General features: G+C 41.7%; 1 protein-coding gene and 1 non-coding gene across 2 annotated transcripts in view; one reads left to right on the top strand and one right to left on the bottom strand.

The window, feature by feature from the left end:
- Positions 1-13,364, bottom strand: part of SACM1L (SAC1 like phosphatidylinositide phosphatase) — a 30,958-nt gene extending 17,594 nt beyond the window's left edge. Inside the window, exons 1-5 of the mRNA XM_085311884.1 lie at positions 13,233-13,364; positions 5,757-5,854; positions 4,037-4,111; positions 2,675-2,802; positions 1,348-1,497 (exon numbers count right to left, since the gene is read on the bottom strand). Of these exons, the coding sequence (XP_085168010.1) occupies positions 1,348-1,497; positions 2,675-2,802; positions 4,037-4,111; positions 5,757-5,854; positions 13,233-13,282 (501 nt within the window). The 5' untranslated portion in view covers positions 13,283-13,364. The remainder of the gene's footprint in view (positions 1-1,347; positions 1,498-2,674; positions 2,803-4,036; positions 4,112-5,756; positions 5,855-13,232) is intronic.
- Positions 13,365-13,861: 497 nt separating this feature from the next.
- On the top strand, positions 13,862-13,934 carry TRNAR-ACG (transfer RNA arginine (anticodon ACG)). The gene has a single exon. It is a non-coding gene; the product is annotated as a tRNA-Arg (tRNA).
- Positions 13,935-19,629: the final 5,695 nt, after the last annotated feature.

Here is a 19,629-nt window from a genome sequence, read left to right on the forward strand (position 1 = left end):
CTAAAAAAACCCAAACCACAAACAAAACAATAACTAAAAAAAAGCCCTTAGAAGAAACATCGCACTGCGTCTCCAGTTTAGTCAGTCTCACTAATGAAGAGAGTCTTGCGACTTCACTCTCACCTTGTTTGCAAAGGAACAAAGAGCACCGTTCACTTCCAGAGTTTCAGTATTTCAGTGTCTAGGCAGTTCAAACCTTGTTGACATTGCAACATTCAGTAATTTACTGGGACAAGGATTCTGAAGCTCCAAAGCTTAAGAGAAAGGTTTTTTTAAAGCTGAATTTGAGTTCGGCTGTGTGGTTCTGTTGTCCAAGAAAGTAGTATTATAGATTCATACATCAAACATAAGGAACAAGCACAGTTTAGAATGCAATGTTTGAGGGCCAAAAACCATAAACCCACAGTTTTGTTCCATGTTATTTTGAAAGAGAATATGGACAAACTCAAGAGACTTACTCCACCTCAAGGAAAAGCATGTCACGCCTAAATTTTGGGGGGAGGGGAAGATGAGGGCAAGGGGTTTCTCTCCAGTTCTTGCTGCAATTGGAAGTGTCAATTCAAGTCAAAACTTTCTTCCTTCACCTTCAATTAAAGCAGACCTTTCAGAAAGGCATTCTGATCTTCCTGATCTGAAATTTGCAATCACTTCTAAACACATTTCTAAAACTTGTCGTTGCTAATAAGCTATGAAACTGAGGCAGGGCGGGCTAATACATTCGGACACAATCCCTAACACTTTAGGGCAGAGAACTGCAGCACTGAATAAATTTCTGTGCTGGAGCATTACTAACTAGCTAGTTCTAACCTTATTCTAAGCACATAAGGAAGCAAACTCGAACACTAACTTGACTCAATCTACTTTGGACTCCTGTTGGTTGCTTCCGATAAGGTGACCTTATGTGGTCACCTTTTTCCTCCCCAGAGGACTGCCCCACTACAATTGGATTGACAAGACCACAAAGATAGTACAGTTACACAGTTCAGAAACACAATGCGACTTTTAATAAAATGATTTGCATCTAAGCAACAAGTTAAATTAGTGAAATGGATTTACATTTTGTGATTAAAACAGCAAACCCATTTTTAGTTTAACAGAGGACTATGAACTCTTCAACACCATTTGCAACAATTTAATATACTAACTGTAAAAAGTAGGTTTAAGCTAAAGTGCACTAGGAGCACAACTTCCAGCAATATCATTCAAAACCTTGTATGGAGCTTCCTTTCATTTGTGATCATTTGTTTTGACACTATTTAAACACCAGCTGCACAAACTAAGCTTGTACCACACTGAAATGAATGACAGTGAGTTAGACAAGGACAAAGAGCAAAATGAAATCCTTACCCTCTCTAGGAGGCTCATTTCCTGGAACTCTGGGCTGGTGTTGGCTAACCGTTGCAGCGTGTGTGTTAGGTCATACGTTGTTGAGAAGTAAAATCCATCCACACTCAAGACATGACTAATCATGGATAAAAATGCCTTATTGTCCTGCAACTGTTGGGAAGAAAGGGTGAGGGAGAAAGAGCATTTATTARTGTCAAATTATCTTATTCTTAAAAACTACCTCTACTTTTTAAAGTGATGCTCTGAACACTGCTAGTGCTCTAGTAGCACATGAGAGCATCCAGAGACTAAGGAGAGCAAGAGCCTGCAGTTTTGATACCAGTGCACTGGTAACTTGTGGCTACCATACCATAACTTCTGGCTACTACACTAGAAGAGAGATCATCAAGTATGGTAGACAGGAGAAGACAGTACCCTGAGATATTTACCTTAGAGATTAAACTAAYACATCCACTGAGATTAAATTGACATTAGTGACTTCCCAGCAAAAAGGAAGCCACCATTCTTCATGAAAGCCATTCAGTCAAAAAAAAATAATAATAATGGAAACAAAGAAAGGATAAAACTTACTGTGAGGATTATGTCAATAACTAGTAAGKGTTCTGGTTTATGTTTTGATTAACCTCATTCTTTTCCTGAAAGAGCATCAGATTTGGCTTTAGCTTCACTGTTCAGAAACCTCTGCCTGCCCTGTATCAATCTATAACATACTTGTTTTAGAAAACATTTAATCCTTTTCCTCTCACTTAAAATTCAATTTGTCCCTGCTTGGTAAGCATAGAATACAACAATTCCACAAGCTAAGCAAGACAGATAACTAAACAGCAAAACAGCTCATTATAGGGGCTATCAGAACAGTAAAGCCATGAGAAAAACTAACAGGAAGAGGGGTGGTGAATTTGTGGACTGGCTCACAAGACTGCTCTGTTACAGACTATGCAAAAGGCAATACTAGAACACCTCTGAAGTACATTAGGCAAGCAAGGCCTTGATTAAGGCCCTCAGATGATACCAGACTTCAGGACAAGAGCAGAGATGCAGCAAGACAGTCTCCTCCCTCCCTCACTGCACCATCTTAAAGGGGGAAGTATACAACATGTACTTCAAATTCAGTGTGGTCAATATTCTAAGTTGCACAATATTAACCTGTTATCTTGAATGATGTAACTTTTTACCCATTTATACTTGAATATCATGTCAATTATGGTAGTGTGAACAAATCAGAGAGGAAAGTATAGTTAACAAAAGAATTAATAGAAGATTAACAAAAGAAACTAGAGAAGCATCGAGTGAGATCTCCCCACCTTGCAAATCAATCCACTCTTACCTGAATATCAGTTAAATGCAGCATGGTCTTTTTGTAGGAGATGATGTCAAAGTCTGTTGCTTTCCAGATCACATGACTGAAGATCTCACCTACTTTTTTCTTTTTTGTTATTACAATGAGATATGTCCCTGTAAAACAGAAAGATTAGAGTTAAAAAAAATACACATATACAAATATATATACACACACACACACACGTATTAAAAAAAGTAGCCTAAAACCACCCCAGAAAACTCAAACTGATAAGAAAGAGGTTTCTTCAAGTTCCACTCCCCATGGATTTTAAATGAAAACAGGTTGAAGGAAAACAGGTTGCTTAAATGCACAGGAGAAAACAGTATCAACACATAGGACTTTTAGTTTTTTACAGCAATGATATTTCTGTTTCTTTTCCAGCCCCTGATGCTAAGCCACTCACATCTCTATGTGCTCACAGACCATGAACTACCAATAAACACCAAATTTCAGAAAAATACAGTGTCAGGAAAAGGTGTCAGCTGCTACTACTTCAGAGCAGAGACAGTCTAAAGTCTTCATGGTTGAAAATATATAAAGAGGCCAGTGACTTTGGTCTCAGTTCAGATGGTACAGAGTAAGTCAGCAATATACACAAGAAAGTATGCTTCAGAATCCAAAAGTCCTATTCATCCTAGTCCTACTCCTAGAGCAGGAGAGTGTATTTGTTTTTAAATAATTTAGGAAGGGAAGYTTGTTGTCTAAGAACCCAGGACAATAGGCATTAGTTTAGCTGTGGCAGTGCCTACTCACCCATTTCAAACATCACTGTGAGATATTTAAAAAGTAGACAGCTTCTTCTTATCTTATCCTGTAACCCCCTAGAAGTTAGGAATTGTTCTGATTTGTCTTTTTTTATTTTCAAGTGTTGAATTTCCTGCATATTGGGARAAAAGTTCTAACACAGCCATTACTTAAACAGCTGTATCCACTAGTCTATCATCCTGTTTCTCCCAGCCATTTGTGCACCAACACTATTGATTTGAGGTCAAACCTCAAAAAACAATACTTTACTGTTGCATTAAATCCTGCAGCTATGATGAACATAGTTAAAGAATAAGCAGATAAAGTTCTTCATATGCATTTGAAATACATTCTTTAAAACCTAGCAAGCTGACAATTAACTCTACCTTTGAATAGCTGCAGGCTTAAGAGGGCCATGAATATCCATGATTAACTACGCTTTGATACCTCCATCCTGTAGCAACCACAAGGAAAGCCCATAAAATGATCATACCAAACAAAGTGCAATCTCAGATACCTTGTAAAGACTACTTTTGGTTTTAAGGGCTCTTTAGCAATATGATATGTCTAAGTATTTTTAAAGAGCAGTTTTGTTTTCCTTACCTGCCACCAATCGGATTGTTCCCAAAACACCATATATAGGCTTTGTAACAGCTGAAGGGGGAATATCTTTCTTAACTAAAAAGCAGGAGAAAAGACAAAAAGAAGCATCAGAACGTTTCTTTCATGGCTATATCACAAAACTATCACACTGAGTTGGTCGAAGCTTCTTGGTCAAACCCCAAGTTTTGCTGGAATCACAGATTTTGGAAGTAGTCTACGAGAAATTCAAAGCCTGACTGGGGGCACAGGGAGTAGGAAACATGAAGCACTCTGACTCAATTTCTTATTTTGTTTAACCAAAACAATCTTCCCATAGAATAAATCCAAGCTCATTTACATGATAGTCTGGCAGGGGGACTTTCAGTAATGCATTCTCCTGTCAGCATCCAGAAGCTTTTTGTTTTGAAATAGAGGACAATAAGCACAACAAATCACAAATGCTTGGATCTCCCACTTTTGCTTGCTTCTTCTTAGTCTCAGTCTAATTCTGTTCCAATAACCCAAGCTTGCATCTCTGCAAAGCTACCGACCACAGTATAGACATAGTAAGGAATACAATATTCCAAACATACTGAGAGGTCCAAACAGTGTCCAACAACCAATTGCAAGTGCTAACATGTTAAATCTTCTTCTATCTACAGATTTCTAGAGTAGTATAAGGGAAACTAATGACAAATTTAAAAACACAGTTGGGCATCTTCCCCAACTCTTAGTTAGGTTCAGAGAATAGAGAAAGATGGGCTCGACTTTTCCTTTGCTTCAAACACTTCTGTAAAGATACAGAGTTGCCAACCATGTATATTGATCTAGCAGCTGCAAGTTTATCTGATGAAACAGATGGTGGCCTAACAGGAGCCTGGGGATAGCCATCCTTACAGTTTTGAAGGATCAACTTTGAAGAAGAAATTGAAATACTATATCACAACACCAATAGCAATGCGATGAGCACACTGTTCTTGCATGAGGTACAGAACAGGGCTAATAGGTCTTTTTATATCAAGTTTGCTAGTTTCTAAATAGACAGAAGTACTACAGCAATGCTAAGGTACAATCTTCTGAAATATCAAGAAGGAATTCATCCTTGCCTTAGTTTCAAGTCATCATAAGTTCTTTGGCTTTTTAGAATGCACTGAATTCTTTAAAAAGACCTATTAAATAAAAATTTAAAAACTTTGAAGACTTCAGTGCCAGCATGATTAGAAYTACTTGCAGTGACTTTCCAACTCAAATTGGCAACACAGAGCTAACAACTGACAGTAGAGATTTTTGCTGTTGATGTTTTAAGGCTTTATGCAAATTCATGTTTCAGCACTAAAAAACACAACAAGAACAACAAAACCCCCACAGCATTGAGACAAGTCAGCAAAAGCTGCAGAAGCCCAGGGATCAACATTTCCCACAACTGACCTTGGACTTGCAGCATCAATCCCAACTAGYTTGGGAAAATCAGTTTTTACTGTAGCGATAGAGATATCAAAATCAGGCAAGCATAATTCCTCTTGTTACCCACAACATCAATTCTACAGTGAAAAAGCGTTACAAATAAAAGTTCTTTGCCACATGAAATACAAAGCACTATTTTAAAAACAAACAGCAATTCAAGGTAAGTTATCTTAATACCAATTTAAGCTTCTGAAGATCTTCTGGGACTGCCTGGAGCAGAACAGCAGACCAAAGGACTAAAGAGGCCTATCTTGAGAAGTACTGGTGAGGAGAGTACCTGTAAGAGTGACTTCAGTGGAGACTCTATCAATAGCAAGCACATCATCAGCTCCATCATCACAAGCTTCCACATAGAATTTCTCYGGCGTTACATGCCTTTAACAGAATGGATAGGAAAGAAAGGAATTTGTTTAGCAGCACTGTTACTTTGGATTTATTGCTTTGTATTTAGGCTCTTCACCACCTGTAGATAAAGTAATCAATTTTAAACCTCATTTCAGCTACAAGAGCGAATAAAATTCTCACCGGATTCCTACCCAAAGCCACTGATGCAAACAGTGCATAAGAGAACCAACAGAGCTGTAATCAGTTATTGCAAAATCCATGGCTTCTTTAATGATCCTAATCCTTGTTTAGGATCCTGGAATAAAAAGACTTGGCATATAGACTAGTTCCTTTAAAATAAGAGCTACTTAATGATGCAGTGAAGTGTACTAGTCCACTGTGTTAATTCATGTAAACTTAGAACATGACACTTCAGAAATTCAATAATCCCAAACCAAATTTTTCTTAAAAAAAAGTCAATGCTGTAACACATCAGAAGATAAGAATCACATTCCAGATGCAAGTTTAGAAAAAAGGCAAAGTGATGAGAATACCAGTTTCGCTTTAGAGAGTGTTCTAAGCACTAAAAATCCACCAGAAATGACTCGTAGGAAAAAATACAAAACAGTTAAAGTCACAAACAAGTTCATTGAAACATACTTCTCAACATCACCATTCCCCAGAATTSTTAGCTAGGTCTGTCCACATCTCATACATTATACTAACACTGACATCTTGTTCAGACTTCATACCAGTCTTTCTTCAGAAAAGTTGTATGCAGCACAACATTAACTGTAAAATAAAATAGTTTTCAGAAGTGTTCTTAAAAAAAAAAAAAAGAGCGTCATGTGAGATACTAGCAAGAATCTGGACAAGTCATACTTGTGCAACCACACTATTGTTATGTAGAACTGGCCTGTTACCGTACATATAAAATGCTAAACAAAAACCCTAAACATTCTTGAACTAATGCTCTCAACTATCCAGAAGTTCTCCTCACTTTAAGGCTTGACTAGACCASGGGTCAGGTAACAACACTTTTAGACATGTTATTCTGGAAAATTTTCTACAGGACAGTAGATCTTTTTAGGTTCCTTCTCCTTACATAGATCTTGCATTTTTAAAGMACTTTTATATTTTTCTCTAATTCAGCTCGCTGAAGTAGAATCAGAGTTTATGTCAGAAGGGACCTCTGAAAGAGATCTGAAAGACCTCTTTCAACAGATCTATTCTTTCTTCCTCTTCTCCCTCCCCACCCTCAAAAGAAGAGCCAACTTCAAAGCTAAATCCATCTTGACAGTTAAATCATGTTTCTCCAGGCAAGTTTTGACCTTCCTGAAGGATGGGGATTTTACAACCTCTCCAGGCAACTAGAGAAGAGCCAGAAGAGCAACTGTTTAACTGGAGAAAAGAAAAAACAAACAAACAAAAAAAACCCTGTAGAGCCATCTATGAAGTATCTGAGGAACAGTTATCCAACTTGTTTATAGGAAAATGAGTCTACCTGTTCTAAAAAGAACAATACATACCAAGAGTATGTGCCTTGTATAGCATTCTTCTAGGTGCTTCATACATAYACATGAAAGTCCACATTAAAGAGTCCATTATCTTTCAAACTAAAAACATTGGAGTAGGAATCACAAACATTCAGTTCCTTAAATACTGAAATATGGATTACAAACCCATAATTCTCCTACTTCACTCCTACTGCATCTTGTTTTGGTAAACTGCAGAAATCAAGGTGCCAGTCTAAGAAGYTGAAGGAATTTAAACAAGTACTTCTAAGTTGAAACCATAATGAAAAGCTGTCTAAATACCACCTCACAACATATCAAGCTGAAAAGACCCAAATCTTGCAAAAGAGTTAAGTTCTTGCTCAGAAGAAAGGAACAGTGCTCTTCAAAGATCTTAATAGAAAGATGCTTCGCTTAGCCCTTGCTTCATTTGTTTAAATACCCCAAAAAATTCTAAAATAAGTTTTAGTTGAGGATGAGGCCAAGAATGAGGAGATTAAAGCTGATTTACACACTTATGAATTACAAAACTWAGCTGGTAGTCTCATTTTAGTTGAGATACCCCTTTCAGTCTTAAATTCTCTTTAAGTTGATCACCTCCTATTTCTCTTTCAAGAACGAAGCTGAACACTCCACACRAGAATGCTGTTTTTCATGGATTCCTCTCAGAGCCGAGTATGCACGCCTGTCACAAGTACAACACATGCTTATTTTATTCACCTGCGAGAAAGATATCAAACTGCTGAAAGAGGGATCATTCACAGCAATCAGGAATTTGTGGTCAAAATGATTCTGTTCTTTTAATGAAATGGGGAACAGATGAAAGTCTAAATGCTAGATTATATCAAAACACACCTGAACTTTCTAGAAGCCTATACTCTTTGGAAATCGGTTCTCGTATCAAACTATACTCAACTTTTGTATTTCATATTCAAACCTGCATTCTCCTCAGCTACACTATTACTGCTGCCTACAACCAGCCAAACACCCAGAACTCTCACCAGTGATACCATGCTCCCATCACAGCTTAACAGCACATAAAAGCTGCACAAAATTTGAATTCCTCTCATTTAGGGATATTAAAGAAATAGATCACCATTATCATGGGCTATTTCTCAGTGTTCCTGAAGAGCGTCAAAACAAGGTATTTGACATCAATAGCATAACTCATTATACTCAAGAAAAGGAAAGGCATTAGAAGCACCACAATCAGCAAATTTTTCTGAAAAAAAAAATCATGTTTCATGTACTACTAAAGGTGACTTGCATCTCATTTTTTTWAAAAAAAAACTCTCCACTTTAGAAACCTGTGCAGATTTTTGCCAAGAGACAAAGCAACTCATTCAGTAGATTTAGCTCTTACAGTTCAAGTGGAGGAGCAAGTATCTGCAAGTGATTTAAAGAMGACCTAGAAGGAAATGAAGGCACAGTTAGACATCTGTCATTAGTTTGAACTAATATATATACACATACATATAAATCTTTAAAATAAGTTCTTTTTCATTATTTCAGCTATTCTGACTATTTCAGAAGCAGTCAAAAGGAGAACCTATATGAAAAGAGTGCACAGAGGCTACAATTAGAAAGTGCTTTCAGCAGTCTTGCCTTTAAGAGGTAAAAAGAATATTCAGCAAAATTGCTGCTAGGCTTTTTGGTTTATTACTCCAGTTCAAGCGCTACTTCTCTTATGAAATYATTCTGGGCATTGACATACGTGAGTACATCTAGGGCTGTAACAAGACAGGAAAAAACTAAACGGCTCCACTGAAGTTACAGTCCCCACACTTTCCAAACATTAGCCAAGCACTGCTCTGCAACATAAACTTCTAGATGCAGGAGGCATTTCTACTGCCCAGCTGAGAGACCACTCTACACCAGCATGCAGAGGCAGGGGGGGAGGGAAGGGTGGGAGAGAGCATCTATGATCACTTAGAAACTGAACACAAGAGTTAACTATGTATCTCTTACTTCTGTAGTAATTTTCCTGGGTTCCAAGTACCGCTTTGGATACAAGGCTTTTCTAGTGGTTTTTAGTGAACACAGCATGTCTGTATAATGTAGGTCTTGTGTCAACAGCACTTTGTCCCCAAAACCTTCTGGAMGTTCCTACTAAAATAAAGACACTTTTAAATTAAAGAAGGAAGCTTCACAGCTTTTGCATTTGATTTTCTTAGTAGCTATCTGTACTACAAAAGCTTCCCTATCCTTCATCATGAAATTCAGGTTTTTCTATATTCCTATCCTCCAGTAAGAGTGAACACAGAAGTCATCCTATCTCAAAACTCTTGTGTGGTAATTTAAGGGTTTTTTTTAAACAAAAATGCATGGTTTTTTTTTTACTAGCGGCTTTCATGGCTCTCTTCTTTTTAAATTATTAAATGTGATAACTTTCTGGTTTGATTAATAACTCAATTCAGAGGACCTTTTTACCAAAAAAAAAAAAGCTGATTCCTGACACAACTGAAAACCAAGACAGACAAACACTGCTTGCTTAGACCAAATATAAAATCAACTTCATTTAAAGTTATGCAAGATACTCTTTTTAGTTTATGTATTTGTTTTGAAGTTTCACCTTTTTTAGTTATGCACATTATGAAGATAAATCACAACTGCATCCCACACTTCAATTAGGCTGACCTTACAAAAAAAAAAAATCCTATTTTCAAATACAGCATGAAAGCAAACCCATCAYGCTCTAATAGCAACTAAAGATAGCACTTCACTCAATATCACTTAAGGCTTCTASACCTCAACAGCCAAACCTTACTTCAGTAATCGATTCTTTCACCATAAATACTTAACATTACTCTAATGCAGGAAACTCTTAGATGTCAGCCTCTAAATACTGTAATAAAAAAACCACTGCACAGCAATGCATTTGCAGAACTCAAGACATCAAAGTGGTCGAGTGAGATATAGGAAATATGTTATTATATGTACACAGCCCCAACTGTGTGTTAGGTAACAGCACTAACAGCAAGTTTCAGCGCACCAGAGATTCCAGATTTTCTAGGTGAGCAGGTGCTCTAGTTTTAGATCTACAATAAATATTACTCCTTGGGCAGAAAGAGCTCAAGGAACTGGAATATTTCCCATGGAGTAATAGTTATTGTAAGGAGGAAAAAGGGATTATAATCCCAGGTTAAATACAATAAGAAGTATAATGGAAATATTTTTAAAGAGACTAAAGTATACCTTATTAATAAATATTTCCAGTTATATTTTACTCATATAAGATGGCAAATGATTTACTACATAAATTGTGCCCTCCTCAGCCAAAAGGCCTGACTTCGTCATGACAGGCACTTAGATTAAGTAGAAAAAAAAGATGCATTGCAAGTCTTTCTAGAAATATTGCCCAAACCCCGAGACCTTCGTGTATATATAAAAAAAGACAGACACACACAGCACTTTTAAACCTGACAGCCAGAAGGCAGTGTGTTTACATCTAATAGCTACTAATGACTGATCTGTACTTTCTCAGAACGTGTAAGTGTAACAATAGGAGATAGGAGTTAAATTTCAAACGCAGCTAGTGTCAAAAGCTCACRTGATAGTCAGAAGGCTATGGTATCAGCAAGCATAAGGTCTTCAGCACTCAAGCAAGAAGAAAAAAATAATTTCTAGTCAGCAAAACAACAATCAAGTTTGCCAAAGCTGTCTGCAGAACAGAGAATCAGTTTTCATGGATTAACTGGATTGGTTAGTTTCATTACCATCTACTAGCTCATTAACTATTTGCAATAGTGACAAAAGTTTTAGTTAGTTACCTTTCTTAGGTAGCTTCAGAAAGAAAGTACAATAGTGACTTAGACAACAAAACTAAGCATAGCAGTTCACAGGTTAATTTTCTTCAGTGCTGGTATAACACAAGAAATTACAATGGTAGCATAGATGCTAGGCACTAGTACTTTTATTGGTATCATTTGAGCTTGACTGATGACACTGTCATCAAAATGCAAAGATTTTGCATCACTATTTTTGATAATATGAAACACAGCAAGACGTTTCATTCAGAGCCAGAACCTACAGTTGTATACAGAAGGAGATCCTGGAGAACAGAACTAAAAATCAGTGAAGCTCCAGTCAGGGCCACTGGATCGCCTAGAACAGGCGCAGTTAAAAATCTGACCTTTTCATAGCTGAGAAGAAATCAGTTAAAACAAAGAACTATTACCACTAAAACTCTGAATTGAAGTGTGGCCTAGATTTCTCTAAAGACCATTCTGCCTTGACCTTGCCAAGCTAGTAAGTTTTAACTCATCAACCAAGTTACAGTCCTATCTTAAGATGTTTGGTAGGAAGTCTGCAGGCATTACCACAGCTTTTTGCAGTAACAGAAAAAGAAAACYCTGAACAGAAAACAACTTTATTTTCAAGTTTATCAAGAGCTTTATATTAAATTATTCTTAACACAACCKTGTTCTAGAAAGGTCAAAGCCTACTTTTCAGCTAAGATTAAACTTTAAACTGAGTCAATTCTTTACTACCCTGTATCTAAAAGGGAGYTCTTTTATCTTAAAAAAAAGAATCTGTAAGGGCTGCATATTGCTTACTACAAGTCACACAACCACTACACTCTCACAACTCACCTTTTTTCCTCTCTGCAGGCAAAAAGATCACAAGTTCAGCTTAAAGAAAGACAGATATGGTTTAAGTGACAAGAAAAAAAAAATGTTCTGCCAAATAAGCAAGAATCTCTCAGTCACCACTGATTATCTTTAGTAGTACTCAGTTACCTCCAATGTCTGTGTATCCTTACACAACTACTATTCAAAATAAGGAAAGAAGCCCAGTGACTGTTAAAYAGATAACAGCATTACAGCAAACTGYTTATACAAATATCTAAAGAGAAATCTGTGTTCGCTCTGAATCCAAAACCAAGTGTCAAATGAAATTTAACACAGCACTAGTTACAGTCAAATCAGGCTTAAAAACCACTCTCAGATGCTGCTGCCTCAAAATGGCATCAGTAAGTCAATTACAGTTTCACGCTAGTATTTGGAGGTGAAAAACACAGGAACACCTTCAGGACATGCAAGGACACTTCACCTTTGCATTAAAATAACTATGAACAACATGAAGAACTTCATGCTTGGAGTAATCCTTTTTTGCAGGAGTTCAAACCATCTACTGTGAGGGCTTACAAGAGAAATGTCTTTTCAGTTTTAATCTAGTATTGTTTTGGTTATGTAATTTCTTTTGCTGTATAAAATGCACCAAGCAATATCTGGGATATGCAAGTTCAAAGAATTCAGTTCTCTTCCAAACCCTTGTTTTTATTTAAAAAAAAAAAAGTTAGAAGAGGGACATGATAGGCACTACGCAGGAGAGTCCCAGAAGTTATTTRCATTAATGAAATCTGAGCAACTGGCATCAAAATTACTACAAAACACTGTTAGGCAAAGATCCTTAAAAGCCTTCTGCTGGCAAGTAGCACTGCAACATACAAAGCAGTTTTCAAAGCTTTACTCTAAGCATCACTAAGATTTTCTAAGAAAGCTAGCTATAAAAAGCCCAAACGCAGCCGAGGGTTCCCCCCTCCCCCGCAGAGCGCCACTTCCTCTTCCCAGACACAGCGGTTACATCAAGACTTTGAGGGCAGAGAAGCCARCGCTGCAGCAACACAACTCTCCCGCCCGGACGCGGCCGGCAGCGCGGAGAAACTGCGCCCATTTTGTACGCGCAAAAAATGGAAACCGAGGCAGACGCGGCAGAAGCGCTCCTACCCGGACCCACGCCGCAAGACGAAAGCCTGGACGGGGTCGGAACTGCACCCACCCACCCGCCCGCTGCCGCCGGGCCGGTACCGAGAGGCGCCGCTCCAACGGCCGCCGCCTCCCCTCAGGCCGGGCCGGCAGCGGCAGGTGACAGAGCCGCCCCCTTCCCCCCCCACCCCCCCGTGGGTCACTCACAGCTTGAGGCTCGCGTAGGCCGCCGCTGCCGCCGCTCCTGCCGCCGCCATCTGTCCCCCTGCGGCTGCCTCCAGCCGCCGCCGGCGCCGCCGCCGCTCCGCGTCTCTCTCGCCCGCTCCGACCCGGCCGCTCCCTCCCTGCCGGACTGACGCGCCCCCCTGGTCCRGCCTCGAGAGACGGCACCCCACACAGGACAAACCTCCTCGAGCACATTAAACGCGAGCGATCGCGACAAGGCCGGGCACCGCCTATAGAGGAGGGGGAAAGGGCCTGGGCTGACTTACCGGCTCCGCCATTGGCTGGGCGCCCGCGCTCGGACCCCGCCCCCAAGGCGCCGCGGGGCACCAGGGCGCGGCGCAACCCGGCCCGGGAGAGGAGGGGACTTCAAACGAAGCCGAAGGGGATTGGCCAGCGCGGAGAGGGGAGGGGAGAAAGGAGGGGCGGTAAGCCCCGCCCCCAAAGGACCTGCCTGACGGGAGAGTTGGCGGGGAGCTTCGAGCAGACGTTGGATTGGCTGTCCTCTAACTGGCCCCGCCTCCGGCCCCGCCTCCAGCACCGCCCCCGCACGAGTGCGCGGCGGCCGGAGAGAGGCAGTAAAGAGAATGCGGGAAAACAACAGTTCTCGAGCAGGGCCAGTGGCGCAATGGATAACGCGTCTGACTACGGATCAGAAGATTCTAGGTTCGACTCCTGGCTGGCTCGGCGCTCACTTTTTCTCTTTCCTTCCCTCTCGCTTCCAGAGTCCAACTCAATAGCGTTGCCTGTATCTCCTTCAGCATCCCCCGAGACCTGGCAGCACCTTCCACACCCTTTTCACACTCACAGTCCGCCCTGCCGCCATGCCCTCTGCACCAGCCTCCCCCACAACGGGGTCCATCAGGGCAAAAGCCTCAAGAGGCCGCTCCGATCCCGAGGTTTGCAGAGGACTGCACGAGCTTGCGCTCTTCTCCCACTGCACCCCAGTTACTGGGTTCCTTTTGAGGTCCTTCAGGGTACGCTRGGGGTTTCTGCTGGTGACAACCACAGAATTTCATGAGACGGATGGATTCAAGGACTAGCCACAACTGCCCCAAATTTTCCCCGGGCTCGCCTGCCAGGCCATGATGTGCACTGCTCTCCACAGCTGCGAGCAGCCGGGGAAGGGGCTGCTGCAGCAGAACTCATCTCTACCCATGCCTGAGTGGCCCCAGCACCCTGCTGCTGCCCCATCCTGCTCCCATCCTTGGCGCGGGCAGGCAGGTGCTGAGGGGTGGGAGCAGCCCGCCTTCCTGGCCTCACAGACCTGGTTTCACCCCATCTTTCTGGAAGCCCAGATCTCTCTCCAGATATCTCTCCCCAATTTTTTGCAGTTTATTGCGTCCTTGGCACCATCCCACCCTGAGCTTGGCTGCCTGGGGAGAGGAGTGCTGGCCTCTGCCAGCTCATGCCTTTGGCTTGTTCCAGTTTGCTCCATAGGACATAGGGAAGAAAAAGAGATGCTCATTACCCATCACTCTTCCCCTGTTCGTCCCCACCACACTGGGACTGGAGCAACAGGAACTGAGCAGCTAKTTCTATCCTCTGCTGAAGATTCAAGCACTAACCGCCCTCCTAGGGCAGATGCTGGACAAGGCAAACTGGCTGGCAGCTCGGTGTTGCAGCACTTGTGCTTGCAGCCAGCATTGCACAACAAAAGGTACAGAGATTTTGCAAAGGCTTCAGGGCAGGGCTTAAACAAAATTTTTGACCTGAACGAGGGGAGGCRGGGAACAGCTCTAAAGTGCAATTAAAGGTAATCCTGTAGAGAGTTTTTTGCTTCATTTGAGTTGGTAACTTGGTGGTTCATGCTGCTGTGGTGCCGCTCAGCCAATCCCACCAGCAGTGCCCAGAAAATGTCCCCGTACAACATCGTCCCCCTGCTGACATCGCTGCCCCGGGGCCCTCGGCAGCAGGTCTGAGGCACTGCTGCTGGGGGCTTGCCTGCACCTCCGGGAAGGCTGTGTCCCAAGGGCGGTAAGGATGCTGCGGACGCCTGAAGTAGTAATCATCACTGCTTGACGAAAGACTTTACACTCGGAGCTGCTTTTCTGTATTGTCTTTAATCATAGCAACCACAACAGGCCAGGCGCGTTGCCGTCGCTGCAGGCCATCATTCTTTATAAATATTTAACAGCACAGGAGAAAAGAGGGTTGAATTCACATGTGGCTAAGGTTTGTTACACTTCTAAAAAATTCTAAAATACTCTCTTCTGGAGTCGAGTTTTCAAGGGAACAACAACGAATTAGTACCATTGAGTRTTGCTAGCCAGGCTCTGGGGGGGCTGTCTGGATGCAGGAAGCCACAGCTGGCGGGTGCGTGCGCGCCCGAGCGGCCCGGCAGCGCAGACCTGCTGCGCTGGGCACAAGGATCAGGGTCGGCACCGCTTGCAAACGGCAGCCTGGTTATCCGTTCACCCGGGCGCTGGCACTGCGGGTGACACCGGCGCTGCGGGGCACCCGTATTGCCTGCCTTCGCACGACTCCACCTTACGTGTATTCACGTGGGCGTAATTCCTTCCCGCCTTTCGTCCTGCCTTAGCAGGCCAAAGTGAACGAACTTCTGGCTGCCCTGTAAGCAAGCAGGGCGAGGGGGTTTATGAACTTCTGGCTGCCTTGTAAGCAAGCAGGGTGAGGGGGTTTATTGCTGAAGAACCTAAATTTGCTTCGCTTCAGAAACAGTGAGCGGCTCTGGGGTGGGTCTCACCGCAGGAAGAGGTTGACCCTATTGGCTTCATGAAGCAGACACATACCACTGTAGAGCTAGAACCGATGAGCAGCAAGATGCAGAAACAGAAAAGAAAAACAAACTCATTGCTCTGCAATGAGAGAAGCAAAATCCCTCTGGTCTTCACTCAGTGACTCGGTCCTAAAGCAAACAGAGAAGAGACATGTATTTGACCGTATCTCTTCCCAAGCCACCACAGAGCCAGACCACTGTCAGCCAGGGTGGACTTTTTCTCACTTTCATTCACCAAATACATCTAAAACTACTTTGTGTCAGCACAGTAGCATCTCAGTGGCAGAGAAAGCAGCTCAGGCACATGCAGCATGTGCCACACATCTACTGTTACCTGCCCTCTTTGCCCTAAAACCACTGTATTTTTTTAAAYCATATCATTGCTTCCCTATGTACCYCCGGTGTTTTAGTGTGTAAATTTGTTTGTTGAACAAGAAGTCATCAGTCTGTTTTAGTGATGATTTCATGGCAACTATTACACTACAGCAGATTTATCCACAAATATATCTTGTCTGTAATAAATCCAACYCTGATCTTGATCCAGCACTGACTTATGCACATATTTACTTTTGTCTATGTGCACAGCTCTATTGGCTTCAATGGGCTACTCATGCACTTGAAGTGAAATGTAGAGGCTCCTTCATGCGATTTTCTTAGCAACAGGAACAATCCCAGCATGTAAAACTGCCACTAAATCAACCAACAGCAGGCTGTTATTCAGGTAACGTGGAGTATCAGGTCAATATGTTTAAGCAAAGATATATGTGAAAATTTTCTTTAAGCAAGAACCCAATTTTGCTGTTGCTGAAACTAGAAAGTGACAAAATTTCCAGCAAAGTGTCAAAGTGTAAAACAGGGACTAAATTTGATAAATTAAGAAGAAAGAGACTCCAATTCCCCCCCCCCCAGGGTTGTGAACTCATTGAAGAGAGAGGCAGTGGTCTCACCARCTATTAGAAACAGAGCCAAAAGGCAGTAAATACTGAAATTGAATACTGATGTCAAATATTTGCCTGATGCTAAAAATCAGCATAAGGAAAAAGGATAGGAAAATATTTACTCTCTTTCTTGACAGCTAAAGAGACCCCTGTCATTCAAACAGCTAACCCAAAGCATACAAACTCTTACCAGTTTAGCTTCTCCCTTACAAGTCTGTTGTAACTAACCTGATGAAACTCCAGTTTCCAGACCCAGGAGCTATTCACTTTGTTAAAAAAAAAAAAAAAAATATTTAAACACTGAAAGACTGGGAGAACATTTTAAAAGCTCCCAAATGACTGAGAAGCTGAAGAGCCATAAGACCCTTGGCTCATCAAACACTCCTCCCCTAGGTGTTTTTAAAAGCTACTCTCTGTGTTTAACATCAAAGCAGTTTTGTGAAATCATTTTGACCCCAGTCACTTCATATACTTGAAAATACACAAAATATCTGCTTCTTGTATAGCTGGAGTTTCTTCTTGCTTTTAAGCAAAAATCTCTATCGAAATGAGCTCCCATATTCTAAGCAAYAGAAATTTAACAGCACGATCTGAGCCAAAAATATCTATTAAAATCTGGTTCCTAAAAGCAAGCTTCAGGAAAATCATTTCARTAACTATTTGCACATGAGTTACTAATTACCACCACAGTGGGACTTCTAAGCATCCCTTACCCTAAAACAACTGAAATGAGGAAGCTGGTTTAGGAATTAAAGACTAGACTAACTTTCCAGAGCTGCTGGCAGTTTTTTCACATCTCAATAAATAAAAGACTACAAGGTTCATGTGAATAGCAGAAAGCAACCTGTATAAACCAGATGATGGGTAGAATTTGACACACGTTTTCTGAAATTCTTCTGTAGAAGTGCCTTTAAACTGGAACTGTTCTGAATTGACCAGTTAAGCCTTCTTCTTACTCTCTGGCCAAAATGAGCACAGCAGAAAGCCCAGCGAAGTCTCTGAAGCTGAACATGAGAAGGGTTGGCTCTGGCTTGACACTTCACAGCGCAGGGAAGCGGCAGCGGGCTCACTCGCAGCCTTGCACATTCCCCTTCATAGTCACCTCTGCATTTGTCAGGGAGTAAGTCAGTTAGGGATAGAAAACAGACATCAGATATTAAAGCAGATGAGAAGCCACCTTCTGCAAAGGACAAGAATAATTSAGTTAATTGAGTTTAAATTAATTCAAACTCCCAAAGATAAAAGCTGGCAAGGCAACATATAGGTGAACAAAGCAGTATATGCTTTTGCTTCAAAACTGTGAACTCAGACACTCCATTTTCAAGCACTCCACACTGTCATTTCTCGCTCTTCATAACTATACCAAAAGGAGAGCATTCGTACTTAATAATTTATCCAGGACATCAAAACCAAAAGTAGGACAGCCTTTCATTTCCTCAGAATGGCTGATGGGAGTAATAAGACACCGTGTGAAAACACAGGYCAAATTTTCCATTCATTCAAAGTAGTCTCCTGCAAGACAGCTCTGAGCAAACTGGCCAGTTGAGGCTTTCCACAAAGGAAGAATTTCAGCTTCCCACTCCTCTTTCCTGCTTATTTGGGTGGCGGGAGTCTCTAAGACTGAGTAGTTTAGACCCCCAATGTTAAAAGCTGGTATCTAGAGATTAAGCAGTGCTGTACTTGGATGCCACTGGAATGTYTTCCATGTGTAATCGTAAACTATTAGCAGTAGAGCATTTCTCCYTTAGCCCTGTTGTTGATCCTACATCAGATGTCGCCCTAAAGCAATGGAGATCTTCTGTCTTAAAAAGAGTATCAGTCCTGTTAGCGTTTTCCGATATTCCCCAAATGAAGGCCAGAACACATGTTCATACAGGGTGCTCTCAAAAGAGCTAGCAAAAGCTTTAGCCACATAGTAGCCCACCTCTCAATGACACAGCAACCCACTAAGCCTGGTGTTTCAGGCTCACTTCCAGAAGCCACTTTCATATTTTACTCAGGTGCCGTCTTTGCTGACAAAGAAAGTTCATTGAGGAACCAAGAACTAGCTGAATTATTTACTAGGTAACATTCAGCTGGTGTTATTTCCCACAGCAGTACTTGAGACAGTCCTAAGATCACAATCAGGTCTTCAACCCCTCYTGGGCCTAGCTGCAGATGCAGGAGACGAGCGTGAGGTCCTCACTCACGTGGCAGGCTGAGATGAGTGCGCTCAGCACCTTGCACAACCGGTCTTGTGTATTTTGTTACACCTGACTCACGTTGCCTAGATATAGCAGCCATTACATGCTGTATCAGCTCCCATCCTTTTGCTAGTCATCATATGGAGGCCCAATTAAAGGCTACAGGGAGCGCACACATTTAGGGTCAATTCTACTKCCCCTGAAGTCGTGAGTAAAATCCTCCATAGCTACACATGCCTCAGAGCTCAGTATACTGCAGGACATTCCCCTCCGTTAACTCTTGTTCCTCAGGAGTGTTTCACGAGGTTGCAAGTCACAGGTAGAAGCGGCATTTCAGAGCCGAGCTACAACACAGTCAAGTTTTGCCCATTTGGCCTCGTGCCAGCATCGCCATCTCGAAAAGCAGCAGAAACAGAGGCAGAGGCGCTCACAGGTGGAGGCGGCAGCAGACTAGATCATCTGCTGACCCGACCAAACTGCACACCAAAACCACTGAACTTAGGAGTCCTGAGCAGTTTTAG

The sequence above is a fragment of the Rhea americana genome, unplaced genomic scaffold, assembly GCF_003343005.1.
Source record: "Rhea americana isolate MKP2758 unplaced genomic scaffold, rheAme1 scaffold_35, whole genome shotgun sequence".
Lineage (NCBI taxonomy): Eukaryota > Metazoa > Chordata > Aves > Rheiformes > Rheidae > Rhea > Rhea americana.